The 25813-nt window shown below is 41.8% G+C and overlaps 1 protein-coding gene across 9 annotated transcripts in view; it reads left to right on the top strand.

Annotated features, from left to right (window-relative positions):
- The window catches only part of CHL1 (cell adhesion molecule L1 like), a 141661-nt gene that overhangs the window by 85668 nt on the left and 30180 nt on the right, over positions 1–25813 (top strand). For 8 of the 9 annotated variants that reach the window (XM_049826742.1, XM_049826741.1, XM_049826743.1 and 5 more), the window contains 9 exons: positions 7958–8080; positions 9199–9369; positions 11151–11198; positions 13132–13252; positions 16097–16281; positions 22577–22708; positions 23347–23484; positions 24174–24285; positions 24986–25152. In XM_049826742.1, coding sequence (XP_049682699.1) covers positions 7958–8080; positions 9199–9369; positions 11151–11198; positions 13132–13252; positions 16097–16281; positions 22577–22708; positions 23347–23484; positions 24174–24285; positions 24986–25152 — 1197 coding nt within the window. The remainder of the gene's footprint in view (positions 1–7957; positions 8081–9198; positions 9370–11150; positions 11199–13131; positions 13253–16096; positions 16282–22576; positions 22709–23346; positions 23485–24173; positions 24286–24985; positions 25153–25813) is intronic. The other variant, XM_049826745.1, reaches the window with a different exon arrangement.

A 25813-nucleotide genomic window follows, 5' to 3' on the forward strand; every position in this document is an offset into this window, starting at 1 on the left:
ATGGCAGACTAGCTATCTTAACTGCAGTACAGTTATTGAAAGATATTAGCTGTTCATGAAAGAGAGAAATAATGGCATAGAACATGAAATACTGTTAGAAATACATTAAAAGTTAATAAGGTAGTGGGCAATAAAGGAATAGGAAGTCATTGTCAGAGAAAACAAGATTGGTTTGAGTCAGGTCACTTTGGGGAAGTGTTGTAAAAGACAATTGGTGAGTTTGGGGAAACTCCTGAGTTAAATTTGGAGTGATCTCTCTAATGCTGGAGAAATTTATTTATAAAGAATTAGGAACTATGTGATGCCTTTGCTTTCCAAACTTTTCTTGGAAAGCAAATGCTGTTAAGAGTCCTAAGACTGTAATATTTTAGCTTGGCAACCATGACTGAGTGCCCAGAAATTGGGAGGACAATATGGTCTCCATCTCAGAGCAAGGAACATGAAATCAGAAGCTGGGGGAAGGATGGGAGAAATAACAGTTTATTACTGCAAAATAGCAACTGATGTAAATATTTGAAAGCTGAAGGGAAAGTGATCCAGTCAACTGTGAGTTCATTAGTCTGATGTCAGTAGCATTCAGGGTTTGGTATAAATACTTAGGGGGAGAATATTCAAGACTCAGAACTGAATGGAAAATGAGATCAAAAATATAGTAGTCAAAATTACTGATCCTAGAAACTTGTCCCTCTGTCAGTAGCACCGAGGGAGGGCAGAGGAGGAACCGGGTGATTTTATGGGCCAGGTTTATAGAAGTGGGATGAAATTTACTGTTACAAAGTTCGAGGTCCTGATTAGGACAGCGTTGATACAACCAGTTTTGTACCAATACATTTAAGCACTTATAGTTTGGAATTAACACAGGAAGATGAACACACAATTGGTCCTATATTCAGGATTGAAATATATGAAATTAGAAGAGGAAAAATTGAAGCAGAGCCTTCCTAGTGGGAGTACGAAGGACAAGAATCTTCACTGGCACTGCAATGGAGCAGGGTGAGAACATGAAGCAGATTGTACGATGTAGATGAGTGGCAGAGACAAGGAAGAGAATCAGCAGTGCAGTAGAATTCTTTTTCAGACGAGATCCTGCATTTCCAAGTTCCTACAATATTTTGTTATCAAGCGATCTGAAAGCGCTGTGCACACGTGGAATTGGTGTGTGCACATGGCAGGGGATATCTCCACAGTCTTCTCAGCCTTTGCAGTGACAGGAGATGGCTACCTATCTACAAAAACCACTTCTAGCAGGTCAATGCAGAGGAAATGGGCTTTGAGAAACGTGCATAACCATTTTTCTCATGTCTTTTTCATAGGAAATAATCCTGAGGAGCATTCTAGGCATAGCCGGGGGTGGGAGAGTCGTGGCACTGTGGCCTTGTTGAAAATAAGACACATCGCAGGGGCTGGGAGAGTTCCTGGGGGAGGTCTGCTAAGGATGCCATGTAAATGTATTTTTATGAGTGCTCCTCATGAAAGACATGATTTATTTTCCTTCCAGCCAGTTTTATGGATTTTTTTCCTTTGGAAATTTATTTCACGTTGCACCATACTGCATTGTATTCCCTAATGCAGTAGCTTGGTGTTTGGTGAGGAATTACCAAGATTACATGTATTAATTACATGTAGCAATTACATTGCTATACGGTTTAGTCTCTACCAACTTGCAGTTGCTTTAGGGGAATAGCATTCCTGATTAGAGGAGAACTGCATAAAGTTTGAGGACAGTAAATTGAAGTTTTTTGAACTACTGATGTTAGTTGGCTCCACAGGTAGGACAGTGCAGCTGATGTCAGCTGGAGTTTCAGGCAGGAACAGGAGAGTGATGCAGTTACTCAGAGCTTTAGACAGGACATAATTATTCACTTTGGAGTCTGGCCAGGGCAGTGGGGTTAATACGACTTCTCTTAAGCAAAGTGTCTCAGACTCATTAATTTTCAGAGGAGTTCAAGACCTCAGTGTCATGTTTCAGTGAAGGTATGTCACCTCCAGCAGCAGAATATTCTGATACTCCATTGCTACTGAGCTAAAAAAGATGATTAAAAATGGAAAACAAGAACGAGTTGATGTCTGTATCTGGGATTATTGAATCTGTACTCAGAGCAGATAATTTTTGCTGTTAATGAAAAGTTGTCTATACTAGCTTGAGTAGATATTAAATATACTGGGGGGGGTAGTTAGCAACAAATTAATTGAGAAGTTACAAACATGGTTGTTATCAAACGTGAGAGGAATTTCAGTGCTAATACATGCAAAGTCCTAAATCCAGAAAATAAATAAATGGTACAGATAATGTATTAGAGGGATTTACCCGACTCCCACACCTTTTAAGGCACATTTGCTTTTATTCATACTCTTCTGCCATCTGTTCTTTCATTTAATGGTGCAATGTAGATGCTGCAAATTAAATCAGGATTCAGAGAGTAGTAGAAGACACCTTTGATTTTCTAAAGTGCTGGATAGTCTACAACTGTGCTCAAGTGAAAGAGAGCTGCTGGTGCACAGATCTGCTGTAAATTAGGCAAATCACTGACACAGAAGACTTTGGGATAAATTACCTCTATTCACCCACAAGTTCTGAAGGAGAGACTGGTACATGTGAGATCACTACATGCATTCATGATAATGATGCAGAGGTGGCAGTGCTTTGCCAGCTGTATTCAAGTAAAATGTAAGCTACTTGGCAAGTCACTATGCCAATGAAGTGAAGAAAAGCCCAGCAAGTCAGACGAGGCCAGTTTTTTTCATAAATTACATTTACACTGCAGAAGTAGAATACTGGGTCTGTAAGGTTGCTGCTGAAAAGGAGAACAAAAGACTGTTTACTCACAGTAGTCATTCCAGGGAAGCAATAGAAATGTCAGCAAAAGTAATCATTAAATCTCACCTACATAATGAAAATACCACACCTCCCCTATATATGATGACATTAAGGAGAGTGGGGAAGAATGGGGTCTGAAGATCTCTATATGTTTGCATTGCTTACAAAGTCCAGATTGTCACAAGATACATGCAGCATGAAAATGAATTTAAATGGTGAGAACACAGACTTCAGCTACCCTCCTCTTGTATTTAGGGAATCTGTTGCCTGAACTACTGAGTAGGCCCAAGGCCAGAGGAAGGAGAAGAACAGTTTAAACTTCTTTAATTAACTGTAGTGTAAAAGACTCTTCATGGTAGACTGCATTAAGATTTATGCTGAGTATTTCTAAAGCCTCTGCTCCAAAAGACCAAAGATCTGAGGATGGAAACACAGCCGAAACATAAAGTCCAGTGGCAGGCTGTGCTATGCCAATGATGTCGGTTCTAGAATTCCCAAAGAAAGCAAAACTTGTGTTAATATTCAGAAAACCAGACGTGAATATTGTGAAATCATTAAAAGATATTGAGCTGATACTAAAATAGGAGGTCTCAGTAACACGCTTCGTGAAGGTGTTCAGTATAGCCTTTTTGGAAGAGAAAACCAAAGAGAGTAACTCACTGAGACTTTGCAGTAGATGGGGATAAATTATAAATGTCTGGGCTCCTAAACCAGTGTCTGATACATTTGACAAACTTTCTGGCCATCTAAATCATTGGGATCACTGATTGTTGCCAGCAACCATCATTTTGGAAAGGGCAATAGAGAGAGATTTACACAGAAAAAAAGACCGTCACTGATTCCATCGTAAAAGCTTCTTTGAGAGCGAGTGGACTGACAGCCACGGTCTTCCTATGGAAAGCCAGACCTTCCTCACTTTTTCAATTTAATGCAGCAATTAAAAAAATCCATAAATAAGCAGGATCATATCTCATAAACAATTCAAAGGCGGCAATGAAAATTACAGATTTAACTACTGCTTATACTACTCCACGGATCAGAGTATCAATTGATGCACTGAGATGAGTACTGGAAGCTGCCCAAGCTGTATTCAGAGGATTGGTGACTGTAAGTCATGTTTAAGATTCTTTGATGTGTTGGGCTGTTCACCGCACAAGATATAGATCTGTATAGCAAATCACTCAGCTACTAATTAAAGTGTCTGAGAAGCTGGGAATTTCCAGGATATAGAAATTTCTTGACTGTTTCCACTTTCCCTCACTCTTACATCCTTCAAGGATTTATTTGCATGGGAGAACTTCAGAATATCCATGACGGGTCAGGCTAAGCGTTCATCTAGCCCAGGACACATCTCCAGCAGCATCCACAGGGAAGGTTAGAAAAACAGACTGCTGTATAGTGAGGTTTTCCTTCAAGAATTTCCAAAATATTTGCTAATTGCTGATTTACCGTAATGAGCTGATTCCCATTTTACATCAGATACTGGTACAAACCAGACACAGAGGTCTCAAGGACTTCTACAGTTACCTGGAAAACCCCTTTTCCTTCAGTTCAATTTCTCAACACTTTACCCAGAAACCTGTAAAATATCAGATTGCATGGTCTCCATTCTCATATAAACTGGTATAAATTGCCATCCTCGATACAGTTACAGTTGTATGAAGCCACTGTAGTCAGCAGTAGGACAAAACCTAAGCTGTAGGACAAATAGGTACCTGAGTAAATCTGAAGCAATCCTGCTGGGGGCTGGAGAACCCCAACTCCAGTTGCTATATTTCTGTATCTATACTGCTAAACTCAAATTTAGATTTCACATTGCATTGTATTGGTCTGCCTCCTGTTTGCTTTTTGTTGAGATACTGCATTTTCTGATAGATAAGAAGCAGGAGGGAGTGACCCAGCCTCCTTTCTGAAATTTCTCTCAGCCAACCTAATTTGCCAGTGGTATTTCAGCCTAATCTCAAGTACAGTTCAGTCGTTAAACTTTCAGTCACCCCAGGGATTAAACAGAGCCTGGTTCCTTGCACAAATGACTCTGGGCACTGATAATCTTCCATTTCCATGGTTTACACACTGTCAAAGCACTGTAATTCTGTTTTTTGGGAGCTGTACAGCATTCACAGTACAGCCTTGTCAGGAAATAATACCTGGGCAGTGAAACCTTTCCCAAGACTGTTTTGAGAGCTTTATATGTCACGGTGGGCTTTTAGAAGATGTTTCCATAACAGAAGCCAGGTGTGCAGTTTTTCATCTTCCCTTTGGCTGTTTCATCCATGCCACTTGATTGCTTGTGTCGTGAGAGCCATCCTGCTGGCACTTCAGCAAGCCTTTCTCAGAGTCATTAAATAATGTTCTCCCCTGTGTTATGGATATGTGAGAGGTAGCACTTGGAGCTATGCTGGATTCTCTGTCCCCTCTCATTATATCTGTGTGTGGGGAATTGCATGAAAGATTGACATGACAGTTTTAATGGTATCGCTGCAAAGAGATCAATTGGATGTGAATTTTACAGGGTCCATGTGCTGCATTGATAACTCCATACAGTATTAAACACTTTCATGACACAATTAATCTTGTATGATACTTTCGAGCTTAATTCAGCTGTGATAGTTTCTGTGATCAGCTACAAATCAGTAGTGATTGATTCTGGAATATCCACTAATTAAAACAGAGGAACACTGAAAAAAAAAAAAAATATATTGCCCACATATACGTACCGAAGACGAATGTGCGAGAGCTGAAGTCTAATGTGATATTAGCTTCTTTGTTGTAATAAATCTCCTCATGCAGAATTCAGAAGCACTTATTTTTCTAGTCTTTGAGACCAGTGGGACCCCAGCAAGGAAATATGCTTGTCAGAAGGTTTGGCTTGGAATTTCTCATGGAATTTGAGTTTTCCTCTCTTGCAAAACCCTTCAAGGGTTCAAAACACTCGACGTTATGCATTGAGGGGAAAATCAAAGTTTTCCAATGTTTTGCACTATGAACAAAGGGAAACAAAACAGCATGGAAGAACCCAGAAGCCCCGACCACCTGTGGTTCAAGGACTTATTCAAGGTGGAGGACATTTGGGTTCAAATTGCTGCTTCCCCCAGTGAAGTGCAGAGGCAGACATCTGGGCCGCACATTGGAGATGAACGTCTGCGCTGTCAGCTAATGACACCGAGACCATGATTTTTCACTGTCTCCTAGTGGGACTTACTATATTGTTGTATAATTCTGTAATTATTGGCTACAGAAATTGACTGAGAAGACCAGTGGTTATGGCACCCAACTGGGATATTGGAGACCCAGATTTAGTTGTGCCAAATGAGGCAAAAAATGGGTTTGAACAAGAATTTCCAATGTCCTAGATGAGTAATAGCACTATTAGTCTCTTTGCTGGTCTCTTTGGTTTAATCAGAAATCCCTTATCCTTCACCTGATCGAGCTTTCTTAAAGTTTTGTTGAGAGTGATGTGCTTTCGGGAAGTAAGCTTTAGATCCAGAAATTGGCTTTTTACAGATATATTTTCCAGGGCTTGAAGACTATAGATTATTGAGCGCACTGGATTTGAATATACAGTTCCCTTTATTATCTGAAATTTCACCTACAGAGTGGGTAATGCTCATTAGCTCTGTTTTGCCTCTCCTAAGAACTCGTAACATATTAATAATCCTCCTGGAGATAAAATCTATGCACAATCTGCATTCAGGCAATATCAGCATTACAGTGATTGCTTCTTTTTATGTTTACTAATCCTACAATGTATAAAGTCTCCTCAGAGTCCTGGCCCTGCATTTCTCACCCTCCTCCTTCAGTTTGACACCCGCAATGTGACACTGCAGATATCCTGCGGAGCCGCTGGACCACTGATGTTTCAAATTGTTTATTCCCTATCAGAGTTCCCTGTCCTGACTTGAACACCAGGATGGCAATATTTGCTGTGCCAGTTCGACTCTGCACAGCCAGGATGCTTTCATCCATTTGCTGTTTAATTGCTGTTAATTTTGCTGTTTAATGCAGTTGCCTTAACTGAAACTTTTGCTAGTTTGAACCTGCCTGAAACGAAAGCAGAAGACAACGTCCTCCCTGAAACCGTCTTAGCTAAATTCGTTTAAGGAGTGGTTACATATTGCCGACTAATTTCTTTGCAATAATCTCTGAGCCGCAGCCTCCCAGTGCCTGGTTTGGTGTGGGCTCCAGCCCAGCTCAGCTTCCTTCTTGCATGCACTCCGGTTGCATTTTGGGCTGCTGAGACCGCCCAGGTTGCCCAGGTTTGCCAAGCGTGGTTCAGGCTTTGAACAGTCTGCTGGCATCAGTGCTGATGCTCTGGGTGATTAGAAAAGTCCTTGATCCATTATTTATTTAACCTGTTTTTATTCCGCAATAGCGCAACCCTCACACACCCCTGTGTATTCTTTTGTGCAAAGCCTGTCTCTGCACCCCGAAAGAGAAAGCCTGCAGGTCTGCACAGCAGAGATTTTACACCTGAGGGGGTGTAAATGAGAAGGTAATATTATCTTTAAACCAGACTTCTGCTTCATCTGATTCTGGAGATGGATAAGAATTGGGACAACTCCAGGCTCAAGGTGGAATAGCTGCCTGATGTCTGTCCTCACGTGCATTGACTTGCAGCGGCTTCTTGGGAACCACTTTTTAGCCAAGACTTCCCAGAACATACCGCACTCCCAGACTGGTTTCTGATCCCCCAGGAGCAGCCTGGGACCTGCCAGTGCACAGTCCTCTATGCCAATCTTAGCCTCAGGCTTTGGTTCTGTCTGACTGTGAGTTGTTCCTTCCAGACAGCACAAACAAAGGAGCTATAGAAAGTGTTTGAAAATAAATGCATTAAAATAAAGCCTGGGCAAAGCTCATGGACATCACAGACAAGTGTTAAACACCACCATTCAGTTGACTGGCTTTCAATACTATGGTCTGTGCACTTTGTGAATGGAGAATGCTAGCAGAGATTTCTTACTCTTAGTAAAATGCGTCGTTACTCTGTAGCACTTTGTAAATAATAGTAGTAACTAAAGGCAGAGAATGCAAAGGATGATGTTAAGGAAAAGATTTTATTAAGAACTATATTAAAGGGGATGGAAAGGGCAAAATTTCAAAAGGTAACAATGTAAGAGGAACTTGTCTGCTTTTGTACAGGCGTACCAAAATTCCCAAAAGAAAAAATTGAGCCCCTTGATGTGGAGCATGGTGATTCTGTGATTTTGCACTGTAACCCCCCAAAAGGCATCCCACCTTTGCATATCTATTGGATGAATATTGGTAAGTAAACAATTTGTACACAATTCATATCAGGAGACTCAAAACATTTGTCTTCCAGAGCAGTTTCATTACAGATTCATAATAGATAGGAATGGTAATTGTGCAAGTGCTTAGGAAAAAAGATATGGATATTGAAAAAGAAAGTTGAGGAATGGAGTATGGAGATATGTTTTTACATAACACAAAGTGAAATTGTAGAGTGCATTGACACAACATGTTATTAAATATGAGGTATCAGAAAGCTTACATTTCAGTAAAGGAGTCTACCGGTAATGAGGACTACTACTTTTGCAGTAGAGAGGGTAGAATGTGTCAATATATTATTTCTATCATTAGTGTTTTCCTCTTTTCATAAACTAATGGTTGAGTTATGATATTAAGGAAAAAAAAAAAAAAAAATCTGTCAGGTATGTACAATTAGTTCCTTGTGGGTTTCTGTCACATCATTCTTCAGCATTTGTGTTCTGCAGGAATTTCTGGCTCTTGGGAGGCAAAGTAACTCAGATTGCCTCCATGACATGAAGGGTTTGTTTCTGATGCTGACCAAGTACTTGCAGAGACAGGGTGCCAGATTAAACCTCTGATCTTATAAGGCAGCCTCGCTACTCCTGACATACGTGTTTAGCACAGCCCTGCATTTGGTTGGATCAGCAATGAGACAGTACAGCAACCTCAGTTCGTACTAACGCTCCCCTGCAGTAATCTGTAGTTACAGAAGAGCAAAGTGCTTGGGGGACTGGCAGTGGGGGACAGCTGTAAATGGTACCTCCCTATCATCATTACAGGTCTTTGCACCAGGGAGAGGTGCTGGAAATTTCCTTGCACCTGAGCAGGAACTTTGTACTGAGTATTTTTTTATTATCAATTATTCATTATCAATTAGTTTTAAATATATTATACTATATATTTAAAATGCATTACTATATTTAAAATATTTATTATCAATTGTATGTTGAATATTGATAAATGACTCATTGGTTATGCTGGGTCTTCTGCCTCTTTTGCGTCGAAGTTGCATTCTGTATCTGGAAGCAAACATATGACAGGAGAGCATTAGTAGTCATATTGGTGAAACAGCTCAGTATCATTACCATATCATAATTATTTTTTCTTGCTAGATTTGCAGCACATTCCACAAGATGAAAGGGTCTCCATGAGCCTTAAGGGAGATCTCTACTTTGCAAATGTGGAAGAAAATGACAGTCGAAGTGATTATTGTTGCTTTGCCGCATTTCCAAGACTGAGGACAATTGTACAGAAAATGCCAATGACGCTGAAGGTTTCCCGTTGTAAGTCTGTGGATGAGTAGTTTCTTGTTTTCTGTTGGTTTGACTTTTTTAAACTCCCCAGGCATCAGCAAATACAGATGTGCGCCCTGTGTCTCTGATGCGATTCTCTCTGAAGAAAATGCATGTTACTGTGCTTATGCCTGCATTATTAACCTTACTCTAAGGGCTAAAATCAACCGACGAAAGCTTTTTGCAGCTGTCGGCCTCCAAAAGTGCCCCGTTTTTCCTCCTGTTTTTCCCCCAGTGCAAGCCAGTGATGCATTAGGGAAATCTGCTTCTCCAGTGGGTCACCGATGGATGGGACTTCTCTGGGTCCTGAGGATTTTATGCGGCCGCCTCCTCCCTGGATGCTGGCCTGCTTTGGTCTGGGTGCAGCAATGTGCTCGGGAAGGACGATGCTTTCCAGGTCTTTGCAGGCTGCCTTGAGCATCAATAGTGCCACATGAGGCATTTTCTGTTTCCTTAATGAAATGTTGAGTAGGGTACATCGCATTTTAATTCTTTCTTTATTTTAACATCTCTGTATTCCTGTAGGGTCCGAGGGTCTTATACAAAAGATGGTTTCAGGTACTGCCCCTGAGTCACACCGGGGTATGTGGGGTTTGCCGTCCCATCATCAGACGCGTGCATTTGTTCGATGTACATCTACCTGCTGCCCTATCAAACTGCTAATTCAAGCTGCATAAAGCCACTGGATATATGGGGTGTACAACCACGAGTGTTAGAAACACAGGAAAAGAATACAAATATCCAAGCCCCCAAAAAGGAGGAAAAAAAAAAAAAAAAAAAAAAGCAGCCTTTTAGGGCACGCCTTTAGCTGCATTAAATCAGCAAAGCCCGAGAAAAGCCAGTGGAACTAAGGCAGCTTATACCAGCTGGAGACCCATCCCACTTTGCTTGAATCTCTTGTGGCTGTAATAGTTTCTGGTATCACTTGTACCACTTGCTGAGGCTGCCTGTGCCCTTAATATCAGTCTTCTCTTTCACTAATACTTCTGACCTTTTGGGCTTATGCAGCCCAGAAAGCCAAGGAGATTTTTCTTCATGAATGAAAGCCTAATATTTAATATATGATTTTGAGAGTTTTCTTGTTGGGTTAAAAAGATAAAGGATTAATAGTGGCTTTGTATATCTTAATACTTGCTTAAACCATATCTTGGGATAATAATTGTGAGAAAAATAGCAAAATGAAATGTTGCTCTCCATAGCTTTTCTAATGGGTCCTTTCCCACACACGTGCATATGCAGATTACAGAAAAATGAGATGGGGTTTGACTGTGGGGCTGCTGATAGCCCTGGCAGTTGCCCAGCAAAACACTTCACATGCACCTTGCCGTCAAAGCCACGAGACCAGGTGCAGGCAAAAAAGGGAGGCATATACTTAAAGGGGTTTGTAAACTCAGCTTGAGACTGCCCACTCCACTCTGTGCCCAGTCCCTGTTGAGGCGCAGTATTAAAAAAAAAAGGGACTGAATAAATTTTACAAAATTTCTTTATAGTGGATACTTAGGCGTTAGTGATTTTTTTTATTCTACTAGGTAGGTAGGATGAAATGATGACCCATAAAGTACATTGTAGAATAATACATATCTTTGAGGAATTTTCTTTGTATTTTCAGATATTTATTGTTCATCTGTTGCTTTGCTTTACATTTTTCTTTGTTTCTTTCTTTTATGGCAGAATTGGGGGGGCATGTTTTTGTTTTGGTTGATTTATTGTTTCTTTTGATTCTATATCAACTATGCATGTTTGTGTTTGGTTGTCACTTTTATTTATTTCAGTTAAGCATGCTAATGACTCAGGCTCACCTAACGCTGCGGTTACTAAGGGTGAGTTGAATGCATCTGTTATTTAGCCTTTAAACTGAGAATCAACCAGCTGAGATGAAATGGGGGCTGCTGCTCAGGAAAAAAGAAAAAAAAAATTAAAAAACCACAAAAGCCTTTTTATTGCAGTGGGATGGATTTAAGTGGTCCATAGAGTACAATTTGCTCATCTTGTACTATTTGACAGAAATCTGAAGGGTTTTTAACAAAGAGATAGTTTTCGTACTTGAGAAAAGAACATTCACGTTTCATAATGTGATGTAAGTAAGGAGGCTGACGTCCTGGGTTTCTTGTGTTATCAGTTCAGAGCAGGAGCCAGAGCTGGATGCTCCACATCTTCCTCTGGCAGTTAAGAAGATGCTGGCGCTAGGTACCCACCATTTAAAACCGTGAATTCATGTCTAAAGGGTCACCCTGGGGCTGCATTACACCAGGGTGAGCATCAGGTGTGGATTTAGAGAGCTTTAGGTGCTCTGTGTTACCTGTGCCCACCTTAGAGCCATACCTCGTGGTAGGTGGGAGGTGGTTCTTTTTGGCCGTCTATTGCCCTGTCTGATACTCACCACAGGTACGCAATGCAACGAAGCTCTTCTTATCCTCGCTTTGTGTTCCCCTCTTTGTGGAGCAGTATCCTGAAAATATTCTGCTGAGATTTATGCAGGCAATGTGGGTAAGTCAGAAGGCAGGCAGTAACTGTTCTTGCAATTCTCCACCCAGTTAATTTTGTTTAAAATATGTAAAAATGAGAGTCTTGGGTTTGGGATGTAGCTCTTGACTCTGATTTATTTGGTTAAACTGCTTTTGAGAGTCTGTTTTTTGAAATGCCCAATGTGAAACTCCTGAAAGACCTTGTTTTGCTGGATGAGCACTGAGGTTTTTGAAACGGGTTTCTCCTCGAGCGTTTGGGACTGGATGACTCAAAGCACTGATCAGTCCTCAAGCCTTGGCCTACGGAGGCTAAGCCTTGTAAGCAGAGCAAGCAGGGCTTGTACAGAGTGACAGATACTCAAAACCTGATTTTTCCCTCAGAGAGATGTCTGAACTCCTGTCGTCGGTTGGGAAGGGGGACCGTCTGCCTTTGGCAGCAGGACGTGGAGGGCAGATGGAAAACGCGCAAGCGTATCCAGAGGCACCAAAGTGTTTTGCTGCAGCTCTGAGCACTTGTGACACAGATTTGTAGAGATACAAAGCAAGAGGAGGAAAAAAAATCAGAAAATGGTTCAGAGAGATACATGTAGTCTTTTACCAAATCATCCGTAACTGACTTTTTTGAAGAACTAGTACCATTTGGGGACTTATTCATTACTGTGCTAATTGTTATTATAGTGATAACTGGATAGCCATTTAACTGTATGCATATTTCATCATGAAACCATTGTTTGGCAGGCTGGAACAAATGGTCCGTTGAAATCAAATGCAGGTCAATCTTGTTTTATTATTTTAACAGTCTTCCTTACAAATTGTATCTCCATTACTGTAGATTTAATAATTGTAGCAAGAAGGGCAATTCTGTAGGATATTCAAGTCGGGAAAGATGGGGTTTCATTTGAGATTTAAAAGATGATGGAGTCAATGCAGAAGAAAGGTGCTAAGAAAGGTGGTGTAGACCCGAAGATCGGCAATTGAGAAGATGAGTGAACCAAGACTGGCTGAGGTGTATGAGAGAAAGGGCCAGGGCTTGGAAAGCAGGACATAAAACTGTAGGAAAAGGGGCTTCGCTAGTGCTGCTGCCTGTTGTTATTACTGTAGCGTCTTCTGACTGTTATCAGGAGAAACAGGAGAGTCCTGGATTAGTCTCAAACCATATAAATAAAAAAACAGATTTACAAATCGACATCCAAAACCTTCTGACAGAAGTAGTGTTTGTGGCATTACTGAAGGATAAGCAAAGGCTCCAAGATTTCATATCTAACTTTTATTTTATTGTATTTTTTAGCAAATTTTATCAAGGAAAGAAAACCCAAACTGCTGATCCCTCCTGAATCTGCTGGCAGTAGCTCATCAGTCACTGTCATCAAGGGAGGTGTCCTGCTACTCGAATGTATTGCTGAAGGGCTGTGAGTAATGCACTATACTGCACAAACTTAATCACCTTTTGAAATAGAATTGAGCAAAGAAAAAGCTATATTAAGAATTATACAACTGCAAATGAAAATACTTACTTGCCTATACAGTTTTAAATTGAACCTCTACATTGAGTTTTTCTGAAGTATGCATACTCCTTGTAAAGCAGCACAGAGCTAGCATGCAACATTCATGTATTTGTTATTGCTATAGCTTATGAACAAGTAATTAAAATTATATCATGGTAAGTATTGATTTTTTTTAACTGTTATATTAAAAAAAACCCCGATTATGGAACTTTTTTCAGTAGTACTACTTTTGAGATGTTGAGAAACTCAATAACATCAGAATTCAGCTTCCGGTTTGGCTCACAACCTACAAGGTTTCTATTCTAGTTTTGCCAATTCAGTTTTGGTTCAATGCTCAAAAACTATTCCGCATTTTTCCAGGTGTCAAATCACAGGTCACAGGTGACAGTATGTTGAGAAACAAAGTCCACAGCTATGTAAAAATACAGTGAACTGGAGTCAGCTGTATCGGTTTGATCCTGCTAAAACTAACAGTAATGGGCTAACTTCAGATTTAGTTCCAATCCCATGTTTTCTGCTTGGGCCCATTCCTATGCATGCCTCTGGTGCTTTGTGCTGCACAGATATCTCAAGCTTGTTATTGCTATCAGCATTTCTGTTAGAGCACTACTTATGCTCTAGTTGTAGATCTGGCTGCACTAAGCATGGCAGAGTATCTCGATGAGGAGTTGTTCGCTGTAGAAGTATAGGGAAGGGTTAAAGGAGATGGTATGTGATGGGAAAGTTGGACAATTTTGTTCCTTATCGTAAATAACACAGGACAAAATAGGGGTAAGTAAGGAAAGGGAATGGCTAAATAAATGTGAAGTGCAGTCCTCACAAAGAAGCTGCGAATAGCTCTCTCAGACCTTGTTCCTGCTGCAGTAACTCAGACAGACATAAGCTCCACTTTGCCCTCAGTCCGCTTTTCCAATGTTTACTGTGTGCTCGTAGATGCAATAATCTGCCCCAGAAGAGGTGCCACCAGAGAAAAAGGTAAAGCGAAAATCTCTCCAACCGCTAAACCCACAATGAAAGCACAGTCGCTTCTGGTTTGTTTGTGATAGAGCTTTTTGCTGAATGGAGGCTTAAATCATCGTCTTCTCGTGCGGTATGGTAGAGCTGCAGGTCTGTGAACGCAGACTGTGGTTAGCAGATAGGTAATTCATATTAAAGGCTGTGCAATTATATTCCCTCTATAAAATTCCAAAATCAGGATCTTTATCTGCCTGAACAAACACGTTTAGGGTATTTTGTTTTTCCATGTGGGCTTGAAAGGGCCTTGCTCATTTAAGCTGGCAAGATTATGCCTCTGCAATTGGTTGCCATTTCTGAGAGAAGGTGAATTACTTGTCTCTATTGGATTCACTCCAAGTATCTGCAGTGAGTTTTAGTTCCCTGTTGCAACACTTCCTTGTCTAGTTCACTACCCATCAAGCTAATTCGCAGACCCACAAACCTTCACAAGTCCACAGCTATGAGTTTGTAGTGTTTTCAAGGTACTTAATAGGCAAATCACCTTGGAAATACACAAATCTGAATTTTCATGTGCAAGAATTAATTTCATGTAGAAGAAGAGAAAGCCAGAAAAGGCTTTCTGTTTATCTGGAAAAAAAGTAAAGAAAAGAAATACTTTCCAGGAAACTTTTTTTGAAATTGTTTTTCAAACAAAGCCTTCTTTCCCCCCGCCCCAACGGAAGACAAAGTACTTCTTTGTCTCATCACCAAACAAATATTTTTTTAATTGAAAGCCTTCAAAAATGCAACAATTAGACCAAATTAAATGATATTTTTATTTGCTAAAATTCCCATTTTCAGCAGGAAAATGATCAGCTTTGCCTATATCTCTGCCAGTCCATCCCACCAAATGTCCACAAATCACAGAAGCGGGTAGACTCAGCCAGATTTCAAGTAACTAAGATCAGGGGCAGCCAACTGCAAAATAAGGAAATAAGTACATTTGCAATCTGTCATTTGTGAAGACTTATATTCTGAGTAATGCCAGTGTCAGGAGGGCATTGCCTCAATACAACACCAAGGCAACGCAGAGCCTGACTTTGGTACAGGACAAGGACTCTGGCAGGAAATAATAGGATATTTGCACGGTTGTGCTCACTGCTCGTGGAAAACCGTAATTTCTTGGTACCTGGGGCTTTAAGTAGCTTGTGCCCGGGCATTTTGCCACAATAACAGATGGACACAAGAGTAATCAGATATGACACTGTGTATGTACGTCGTGTACGGTGTTGGGGTCGCGAAGCCCAGCTGGGAATGTGCAGACAACAGTCTGTCCTGGATTTCTGTGTCGCTGCCATTTACTTTCTAAAAACGTAAAGAGCATTTTCAGCCATCTCCAATGGTTGGCCACCTTTCTAACCAGGCAGGGCACTGAGTGAAGTCACTGTAATGAAGTCTTTACCTCCTCGTCTGTCCTCAAGTGCCCTTTTTTAGTAGGACGAAATGAGCTCGGTTCCCTCTCCCGCAGCCCATGCCAATACGCGTGCAAGGAACGCAGCCTCATGCCGTGGCCTGGTGTCGGCTGTGAAGAACCTATTCTTAGGGGCCTTTCAAATTAAAAAGCAGTATGGACTAGTTGTAGTCTATAGTATAACTCCTAGTATAGCCCCAGTGTTTTAAAAGGGCTCAAAAGACTCTGAAAACTTCACCTTGCAAACCGTATGCATGGAGTCCAGCAGCTCTGCACACACGAAGCATTGCAGGAGCCTAGTATTCAACTCAAAATCTTTCTTTTTTTTTCTTTGCTTTTAGCCCAACTCCTCACCTAAGCTGGGTCAAGGTCACTGGAAACTTACCCAAGGATGAACCAGAAACAGAAAATTTTGGGAAGATATTGAAGATAGACCAAGTGACTGCAGCCGATGAAGGAACATACCAGTGCACGGCAAGCAACCCCATGGGGAGAGCGAAGCACGAGTTCCACGTTCACGTGGAAGGTGCCGAGTACACTTTACTAAGCTTATTGATTTTGAACAGAGAGGTGGTCGAAGGGAAGTGAATAAGTACCTCTGCTAATATCGCTCAGTGTAATGCATAAATTCAACCAACTCTATCAGTTTATGCTAGCCAAGGACCCGCCTTACAGTTTTGGGAAGCTTGCAGAAAGTAGCACCTTTTTAAAAAAAAAAAAAATATATAAAATGCATTTTTTTTCCTGAACCGTGAAGGCTCTACAAAGTGATGAAGGGGAGTACAAATATGAGCAGATCCAACACTCTAAAGATGTTAGTCAAGCAGAGATATTGATGAAATGTCTTGTATTAATCTGAATGTCAGACCAAAAGATCTAATTATTCTACTTGCTCTTAAAGAATGTGAAAAAGGCTATGCTGGGCCAGATCAGAGGTACATTTAGCTCAATTTCCTTTCTTTGTCTTCCACCAAAAGTGAATACCTAGGGAGGATGGAAAAATGCAGTGACCAAACATGGGACGACCCCTCTCTTCCCCTCCTTCACGTGCTCCCTTGCTGTCATTTCTGTATGGGGACAACCTCAGCTAAGAGTGGTTTCTATAGCCCCTAAAAAAATATCATAAAAACTTATGAAAAAAAGTGAAAAAATACTTTCTACTAATTTTTAACAGTTAAAAAAAATAGAAATACGATCCTTTTTGTCATCCCACTGAGTATCCAAGGCCCGTTCTTACCCTAGCCTGCGTGCTTGGAAGGGTGACCAATATATTAGCAGCAATTCATAAATAATCTTAGGGTTACTCGCATGCATATCATACTCCGTGCACAGGGTGGTGCAACCCTGTGCATGAGCATATACACAGGTCTGGGGGCTGAACTGGGTGAGTGCTGGCTGCTTGCGCTGGGCTAGCAGAACGGACAACGTGGTATGTTTGTGCATCCGTTTGGTCGTCATTTATTTATGTTGCTGCTAGAAGAAGGCAGATTAATGAAGCCAAAAGACCTCCATAACAGGCATCTTGCAGAGTGCAGATAGAGGCACGTGGTGCCTGGTCTCCCTCCATCCTCCTTTCTCCCTTCTTTTACTCCCCAAACCCTGAAGGCGTGAGCCCTTCACGTGAGGCAGGTGCAGATGCTCTTTTCCAGGAGCAAAGCAGAGCTCCAATGAGACTTAACAGACAAGCGAGCCCTGCAGAAGTATCACTGCCACTGCAACTCTTTCAGCAGTGCTGCCCATAAATAGCTACAAAATGAGAATCCTGAAGCACAGCTGAAAACCTTGCTGAAAACGTTTTCTCTTTACTGAAGAAAAATGCTCCAGCCTCTGCTCTGCAGAGTTAAAAAAACCAAACAAACAAAAAACCCAACCCACAGACAGTATTAAACTGTCGGGCTCTGCCAACGGCTTCATTTTAATCTGTGCTTCTTCTCACTCCGTGGTCACGAGGGGTCCTGACGGGAGAAAAGGCACTTTCGGCTACCTGCTCTGTATTTACTCGTCAGCTGAGGAAAAGCCTTTTCTCCCAGTATGTGATGAATCATTCCCAATCACTTGACACAACCTTGTGTCTTACAGTCGCCTTTCCTGGAAGTGTAGCAGAGGGGGATACCAGGACATGGCAAGTTTTCAGCTGCGATGGAGGGGAAGTGCTGACTCCTAGAAATCATTCCAGATGGTTTGGAGCATCTTTGCTGTAGCTGAATATTTTAACAATCTGGCTATGATTTTCTCGGCTGTAAAAATTGAATCCTTCAAAGAAATTGCAGGAGCTGCAAAAACCAAAATACCAGGGAAATAACATTAATTAAGTAGTTCAGAATATTGACCATCTTCTCCTCCAGTCTCTAGAGGGGGAGAAGCTTTCAGGCAAATTGTTGTTCCTGCTTATTAAGAAAAAAGTTTAAAAAAAAAAAAAAAAGAAAAGGAAATAATCTCACTCTAGCCATTGCCATGTAAAAAAATTCTTTTGCAATTGCTATTAAGTTCATTTTGCATATGTGTAACTAATGTTGGCTGCTGTCACTAGCAGGAATTCCTCCTAATAGGAGTCACCTCATATGCAGCGTATCAAGGTAAAATTGAGCCTGAACACTGTTGTCTTCTAGAGTTTCTAACCAGAAAATGTCACTACCATTAATCAGAGATGGGCACGTTCATCATTCTTGCAGCAACTCTCGTGTGCACACTCAAGGGCAGGTCTTGAGTTGGTGGAAGTGAGCATTAATTTCAGCTGGTTTCAGGGAAGTTATGCTGACGTAGGGCTTCCTCACACCTGACAGGCTCTTCTCAAAGAATGCGTGCAGGGAGAAGAGAATTAAACGTGGAAGAAAAAATATCATCTCAGTTACCAACCGCCAAACCTTCTCAGTCTAGTGCTGGTGTGTAAATCAGGATTTTGCTATCGTTTCTGCACTATGTCACATGTTCTGCTCTTCTTTCCAGTATTTGAGGATCTCAAACAAATACCCCAGCCTTCTAAATAACAGTCTTTAATTAATGATATTTGCATGCAGCCCACTTACTAATCCTACAGCAGTCTGAGGGCAAAGATTCAGGCAATTATTACCAAGCATATGAAAATATTCAGCTAGCAAATTGCTTGACTGTTTGAGCATTTTAATCTCTTTTTGTAAGGAAAGATGTAGCCTGAAACTTTGGAACAGGCACAAAACCCCCACTGTTATTCTTAGAAGGAGAGAAAATTATTAAAAAAAAAAAAAGCAAAGAAAGCCCACAAATTGTCTTAACTTCAAATGTTTGTTTATTTGGTTATTGTATATAATCTGCCAAGCTCAATATAAAATGTACATATAGCCTCAAAATCTTGTCACTATCACAGTGCCTGATCTAGTGGTACCTTGATCTTGACTGAAGGTCTTAGGCTGTGTTTAATAGAAATAATTATTACAATATAATGATTAATTATAGTAATGATATAATAGCTAAGGGCCTTTGCAGTTACATCTCGTAATATTTTCATTACTCAGCTAGAGAAAAATAAAATAGATGAAACTAATGTGAGGCAGAACCATGGCTGGTTGTTTTAATCAGACTCAAACTGTAGTTCTGTGTTTCACTGGAAAGCTGCTTCAACAGGGATGCAGACCCCAAGGTGGTAACTGCATCTGAAGCTGCAGACGATACCCCCAAAGTGGGATGGATTGCCAGCCCTTGGGAAGACGTGAGGAGAATTTGAAATGATCTTGACAAATTGGGAAAACGGTCTGGAATAAAAAGGATGGGCTTCAGTAAGCACAAGTGCAAAGCAATTCTGATCAGGCAGCGCTAATTGGCTTCATAAGCACAGGATGGAAAATGTCTGGTTAGACTAGTCTGGAGGATATACTGGATCGCAAGCTGAACACAACTTGGAAATATTAGTCTTGCAGAAAAAACAAAAATCATCCTGGAAAGTACAAAGAAAAGTGGTGTTGTAAGGGAGACTACTGAGAACTGATAAGGTCTCATGTAGTGCAACCAGTTTCACATCGAGCACTTCATCAAGGCTGGAGTTGACTCAAAACAGTTCAGGAGACAGCAGCAAGGGTAGTCACACAGCTCAAAAACATGCATGTGAGAAAAAAACATGATAGATATGTTTAATTTAGGAAAGAATGGATCTGAGGAACGCATAGCAGCCTTTAGATGCACCAAAGTTTCTTCACAAATTGTTCTCCTTGTTCCTTGGGGACAATGCAAGATACAATAGACTGAAGTTGCAGCAAGGCAGAAGTTGGTTAGACATTAAAGATTTGTTCTAGTTTTAAACAGCATGGGAAGCTGTGAAGGTTTGGATCCGTTGGGGGTGGTTTAGGTGCGGATGGTCTTGCTTTGCTGCAGAAGGATGGACTAGATGCCTATTTTAGATCCCTTCTATTTTTGGACCTGTCATTGTATGTCTTTTTATACATATAAATCTCTTGATCAAGAGCCCCACATTTATAACTCTTACCAAGAAGATATTATGCAGTGAAATGTTTGCCATACCATATTGCTTATGCAGATTAACTATTTGACTGTCCAACCACTAGTTTTTGTAGTTGCTAAAAAATACATGTATATTTTGTTATTCTTATACTTTGTATACTTATGAGTAGAATAACATATCTGCCACACAGAAAAGAGGTTCTTCAGCCTTTCTGTGAAATTACGTTTCATACTTGACAAAATCTCATTGCCTATGGCTTCGCAGCTGCATCGCCTTCTTGGGGCAACCACAGCAATCCCCATGCTGAGAAAGGAAAGCTGTGGCATAATATATCTGCAGCTCACTTCCAGAGTGTATGCGCAGATGAAAATAGAAAAGGATCCATCAGGTGGTTTGTATTCAGTCTGTGCTTGGTGTCTCACCTCCTCCAAACCAAGGAAATACTCTGTCTCAAGCACTGTGTTTGTGGCAGACCTAGTGGGGAAAAAAAAAATTCATCAGAGGTGTTACAAACCTTTACACCTCCATGCCTTTGACCTGTCTTTTCCTGGTGAAAGCATAATGTATATGAGAGAGAGAGAGAGAGAGAAGGATAAACAACTGCAAACCCAAAATGTCCTGCTGCTTGCAGAGTTTTTTCCTAGAGCCAAATACAAGGACGTGTAACAAGTGTGTAACAAGGGTCACACGTTGCATGACGGGAGGGCAACCAGTGTTGCATGAGGAAGGCGGTAGAAGAAATCTGCTGTGTGAAGGAAATGCAAAGATGTTATAATTTTAGATAAGCTTCGGTGTCTTGTATTTTATTTCAGTTTTAGCTGTTGCTTAACAGGGTCTCTTCATGGGTGCTCTACTGTGGAAATGGTGGACTGTGTGTAGAAGCTCTTGTGTATCACACTTCAGGGGTGTTTTTTTAATATATCTGTGTGAATATGAGCAATGACGCTTTGTTTTTAGTGTATCACACTGATAACATCTGGAGATGTATTACCAGGCAACAGCTCTGTTAATCTTCAAAGCGCTTTATAAGCATTAACTAATGAATCCTCATGTTTCCCATACATTAGCTCATCTTTTTCAAATAGGGAAAGCGGCCCAGTGACCTGCCCAGCACATGCAGAAGAGGTAATATCAGGTCTGGAATTAAAATTTGGAAGTTTGTTGCTTCTCAGGGAGAGATAATGATGAATTCAAGGCTGTGTTTTGGGTTGAGGCTGCCCACTGAAGGGTAGGCATGCTCAGGGATCTGCATTCAGTCTGTGGAGAATAAAGCATTCATCAGATTAATGCTTCTCCCTCCACCCCCTCGGTTCCCCTCCCTCCCTTATGGTTGTGTTTTTCCAACGAGGTTTGGGTACCTGATGCTCAGGGGCTGGTCTGCAGAGAAAGAAACGTATAGTAAGATGCAAAAAAAAAAAAAAAAAAAAAGGAAAATTCAAAAGCAGAAATCAAAGAAGGAGCAGGAAGCAGCTCAGATAAAACTGCTGGTAACAGATTTAGCAACCTGTTTACTTCTGAAGGAAGCTCTTGTGCTCTCAACAGCAGAGATCAAAATAAGCATCGCACCTCGGGACATAGGGCAGAGCAGTTCCCTAGAGCTACCCCAGTTTAGCTGGCAGTGCTGGGACAGAGGAGAGCCCAGGGATTGCAGCAGCACACTGCTGCTCCTCTACCACCACCCTGTGGGCAACCTTTCTGGACCACTCCTCAGGATGGTGTGCTTCTCATCCCCAGTGGGGAACGGTTCATCATTCCTAAATACCTTACGGACAAGCCTCTCGTCTGAATATATGGTGGAAAACCAGCATCTCGAAGACCACCATGCATTTCCCCAGTCCACGTAGGTGAGCAGATGGAGGTGCCGCATCCTGCCGCGGAGCTCCGCACCGCTCCTGCACCGCTGAGCTCTGCTCCTGCGCGGGTGGTTGGAAGCCTCTTGCTTGTGCCTAGTGAGGGGGATTTGAGCTGGATGGATATCTGCACCTTGTTTGAGTTGCTGAAATAGTCTCACTTCATTTCACAGACCACAGGCTCATGTCTGAGGGTCCTTGGGAAAATGCTGACCCGTTCAGGTTTACCTCCTTCCCCAGCCTCTCACCTCCCATTTGCATTTGTTTTCCACTTGGATAAACACCGCCCGTTTCCTACACTCTCTCCCTGACACTCACATTTCACAGGGTCTGAAGGACAGAAATTGATGTGTGCTGATGCTAATTTTACCTTTCGGAACATCGGATTGCAAGAAATAGAATACAGCTGCGCAATAGGCTCCTAGGAGCTGCCTGGGAACTGTTGGCAGCGTTTGCCATCTCCTGGAGGACCATAGCAATAGCAGAGTTAGAATTATCTCTCTGTGGCACCTGATACCCGCTATGTCCCCTCTTTACAGAGCCTCCTCGGTGGATAAAGGAGCCCGAAGGTGGAGTTTACAGCGTAGGAACAAACCTGGTGCTGCTGTGCGAAGCTATTGGCAACCCAGAGCCAACCATCCAGTGGAAACTTAATGGGATGCCCATCGATAGTAAGTGCGAGGTCCAGCGTCCTCCTTTAGGTGGTGGCCGGGTGGGATGCGCCTGCGTTGCGCCCAGTTAGAGGGGACGCGCAAATCCTAATGCGCTGAATGACGTCTGGTTTGACATCTCTTTAGACATGAGTTAGTATTTATTTACTTAATAAAGCTAGTTTTCCAAATGTTTGAATGTGATCATGAAAAGAGTAGGGGTGAAAGGTGTAGGGTATTGGAGTGGTGCTACCCACGGGTTACTGCCTCTGCCTCACCCCGTAACGCTCCCATCTTTTGGGGATCTGGCATAGCCCACGTTCATTGAGGGGTCCTGGTCTTTCTTTGTGCTTCTGAATAAGCACAAGTGACTGTGGGGCTGGGGAGCCCTGCTCCTTGCCGTAGCAGTATTATTACTACCATTTTTAAAAGTCTATGTGGGGATTTTACTGCAAACTGGTGCTGCAGAGCACTTTCTTTAGGCCACAGGACTGCTGGCAAAGGCAATGCTCTGCAACTCGCTCTCTAGCTGTTGAGCAAGGTCCCGGTTTGATCCTGAAGATGTGCTTTGCCTTTGACTTTCCAGCAGTGAGGAGAGACTGTCAACTCCGCAGTCACGGTGTTTTCTCCATCTTCTGATATAGTTTGGGTCTTTCCAGGTAGGACCTTCAGAGGGAGAATCTCTGCCAGAGAGATCAGCCTCACCAACCTCCAGCTGCAGGACAGTGCCGTGTACCAGTGCGAGGCCAGCAACAAGCACGGCACCATCCTTGCCAGCGCCAACGTGAACGTCCTCAGTGAGTACCCTCCCGGCCTTTCCCGTTCCCGAGGGAAGGTCGAACTGAAGTGTCCCATTCTGCTGACCAAATGCTTCAGAACAGCTTGGGGATTGTAACCATGTCATTTTCTTTTGCGTTGGCCCCAGATTTTAAGAAATACATTGTCCAAACTAATGTAACAAGCCTTATCACGGGCAATGTTATATGCTTAGCATTAGTGTACATGAGCTTTGATATATCCTTTATTCTTAAAACATGGTTGTGGTTGGGCGCAAAACCTTTTGAAGTCAAATGGACTAAAACCACTGGGGGCTGAATTTCGACCACAACTCTGTTTTTGAATTATTAAGTGTATTGTTAATCTTTAATTTCAGTTGTGATGCTCAGACTGTTCTTTGAAGAAAGGGAGTGATGGGAATTTATTTAATAAAAGACGTTTCTAGATGAATCGGAACCAGGTCTGTTTTCTCTCCTGGAGCACACTGATGTTCCGTGTTCTGACATGCCCAGCAGTCAACCACCGTTATCTTTGTCAGCAAAGCATATGAGAGCTCAGTTGCTCAGTGCAACTGGTTCCCAAAGGCAGTGAAATTCCCATCAAGTGTCTAAGCCTTTGGCCTTTGCTGGAAAAGGGGATGATACAGGGACAGTATTTATATTGCCAGTTCTGAAGTGCGGTGCTGCTTATTTTGCGTTTTCTTCTGCAGATATTGCTCCCTTAATACTGACCTCAGATGGTGAAAGCTATGCTACAGTTGTGGGTTACAGTGCCTTCCTGCACTGTGAAATCTTTGCCTCGCCTGCAGCAGATATTAGATGGTAAGCCACTGCGAACTGATGTTTTCGCATGAGACAAGTTCATACAGGCTCCCAAACATTGGCAAATGTGCTAGTTATTATTTCTATGGAGTTAAAATTAGAAATTTGTAACAAAACTGTATGTAAATATTCTGTGTTTAAATGCACTTTCAAGAACCCCGAAAAACTGCTTTATAAAAAAAGGTTAATGAAAGTCCTCACACCAGTGTGAGAAAAGTGCTGGGATATTCATTAAACCAAGCCATGCTGTATATAGCCAAACCCTGCTACAGCTTCATCAGCCTCAGTTTAATGTTGGCAACTTTTAAATGTGGACACATTATTGAGGTGGAAACCTGATGACTTACAGAACGTATTTACCTGGAAATGGTTCTATGTGGTTGGAAATCACAGGATTGTCAGGGCACTTGACAGGTGCAATAAAATTGCAGGTGACAGCTATAGATGAAAGACTCAGCCAGACTAGTTTAAAGACCTTGCTAGACGCTGTCAGTGTGGTTTTTGGTTTGCAGGAAGCTTATATCCCTTTATGATTTACCTGCACGTGGGTAAAGTGCCTTGCTAATCTTGACTTGGTCGCTCAGCGGCAGATCTGAGATCAGCTCTCAGAATTCCTGTGTCCCCTGCAATACCTGCTAACCATGAAATAACAGCTCCTGCAGCCCTAGAAATAACCCATGAATATTGTTATCGTCTTTAGGACTAAGGATGATAGCATAGAGCCACTTTCAACATTACGCTATGAATTAAATAAGAACGGCACCCTAGAGATCAAAGAAACAAAGAAAGAAGACTCGGGATCGTACGCTTGCTGGGCCGCAAACTCTGTTGGAAAAAGAGCCATCACTGCTAATCTGGATATAAGAGGTAGTATCTCACTTAAACAGAAAGACCTTTGACATCTGCTAAGGTTTTCTGTTTACAAACTTCCAGTAAATAAGTAATTAGTAAATATTTAGTCCAAGATACAGATTTATTGTGTGAGGCTGTAAATCCTCTGTATACTAAGACCTGAAATTGCCTCTATTTTCCTGTGTGATTTCTCCATCCTCATATCTTCTTGACCTTTGCAGAACCTGCGCAAGCCACCAAAAACTCGCAGTTTACTTCCCAAATCCGTTAATGTTATTAAAAGGATTTTCCCTCCTCCTTGCCACCAGCCTTGTTACACTCAGAGCAGGTTCTTGTTTGACCCTGGGGAGCCCAGAGCCCTCGCTGTGCTCGTGGGTTGGTGGGCTCCTCGCTGAGCCAGACGGGGTCCCTGCATCTCCCACAGCCGTGGGCTTCCTCCTTTTCTAAATCTACTTCCCATCTGGTGATCAGAAGGTACATCCCAAACTAAATTAACTTCTATGGTGAACACGTTGCAGCAGGATGAGTTAGGGGGTGCAGCTGGTTTAAGGGCTTTGCGTTGGGCTTTTGCCTGATTATCAACTGGACAAATATTTGTAAATAGAGGGGGGAAAAAAAATACTGAAATGTGTTTACTGATAAATTTCAGATACGTATCTTGTGTTCCAATTCTGTT

This window comes from Accipiter gentilis, chromosome 23 (assembly GCF_929443795.1).
Source record: "Accipiter gentilis chromosome 23, bAccGen1.1, whole genome shotgun sequence".
Lineage (NCBI taxonomy): Eukaryota > Metazoa > Chordata > Aves > Accipitriformes > Accipitridae > Astur > Astur gentilis.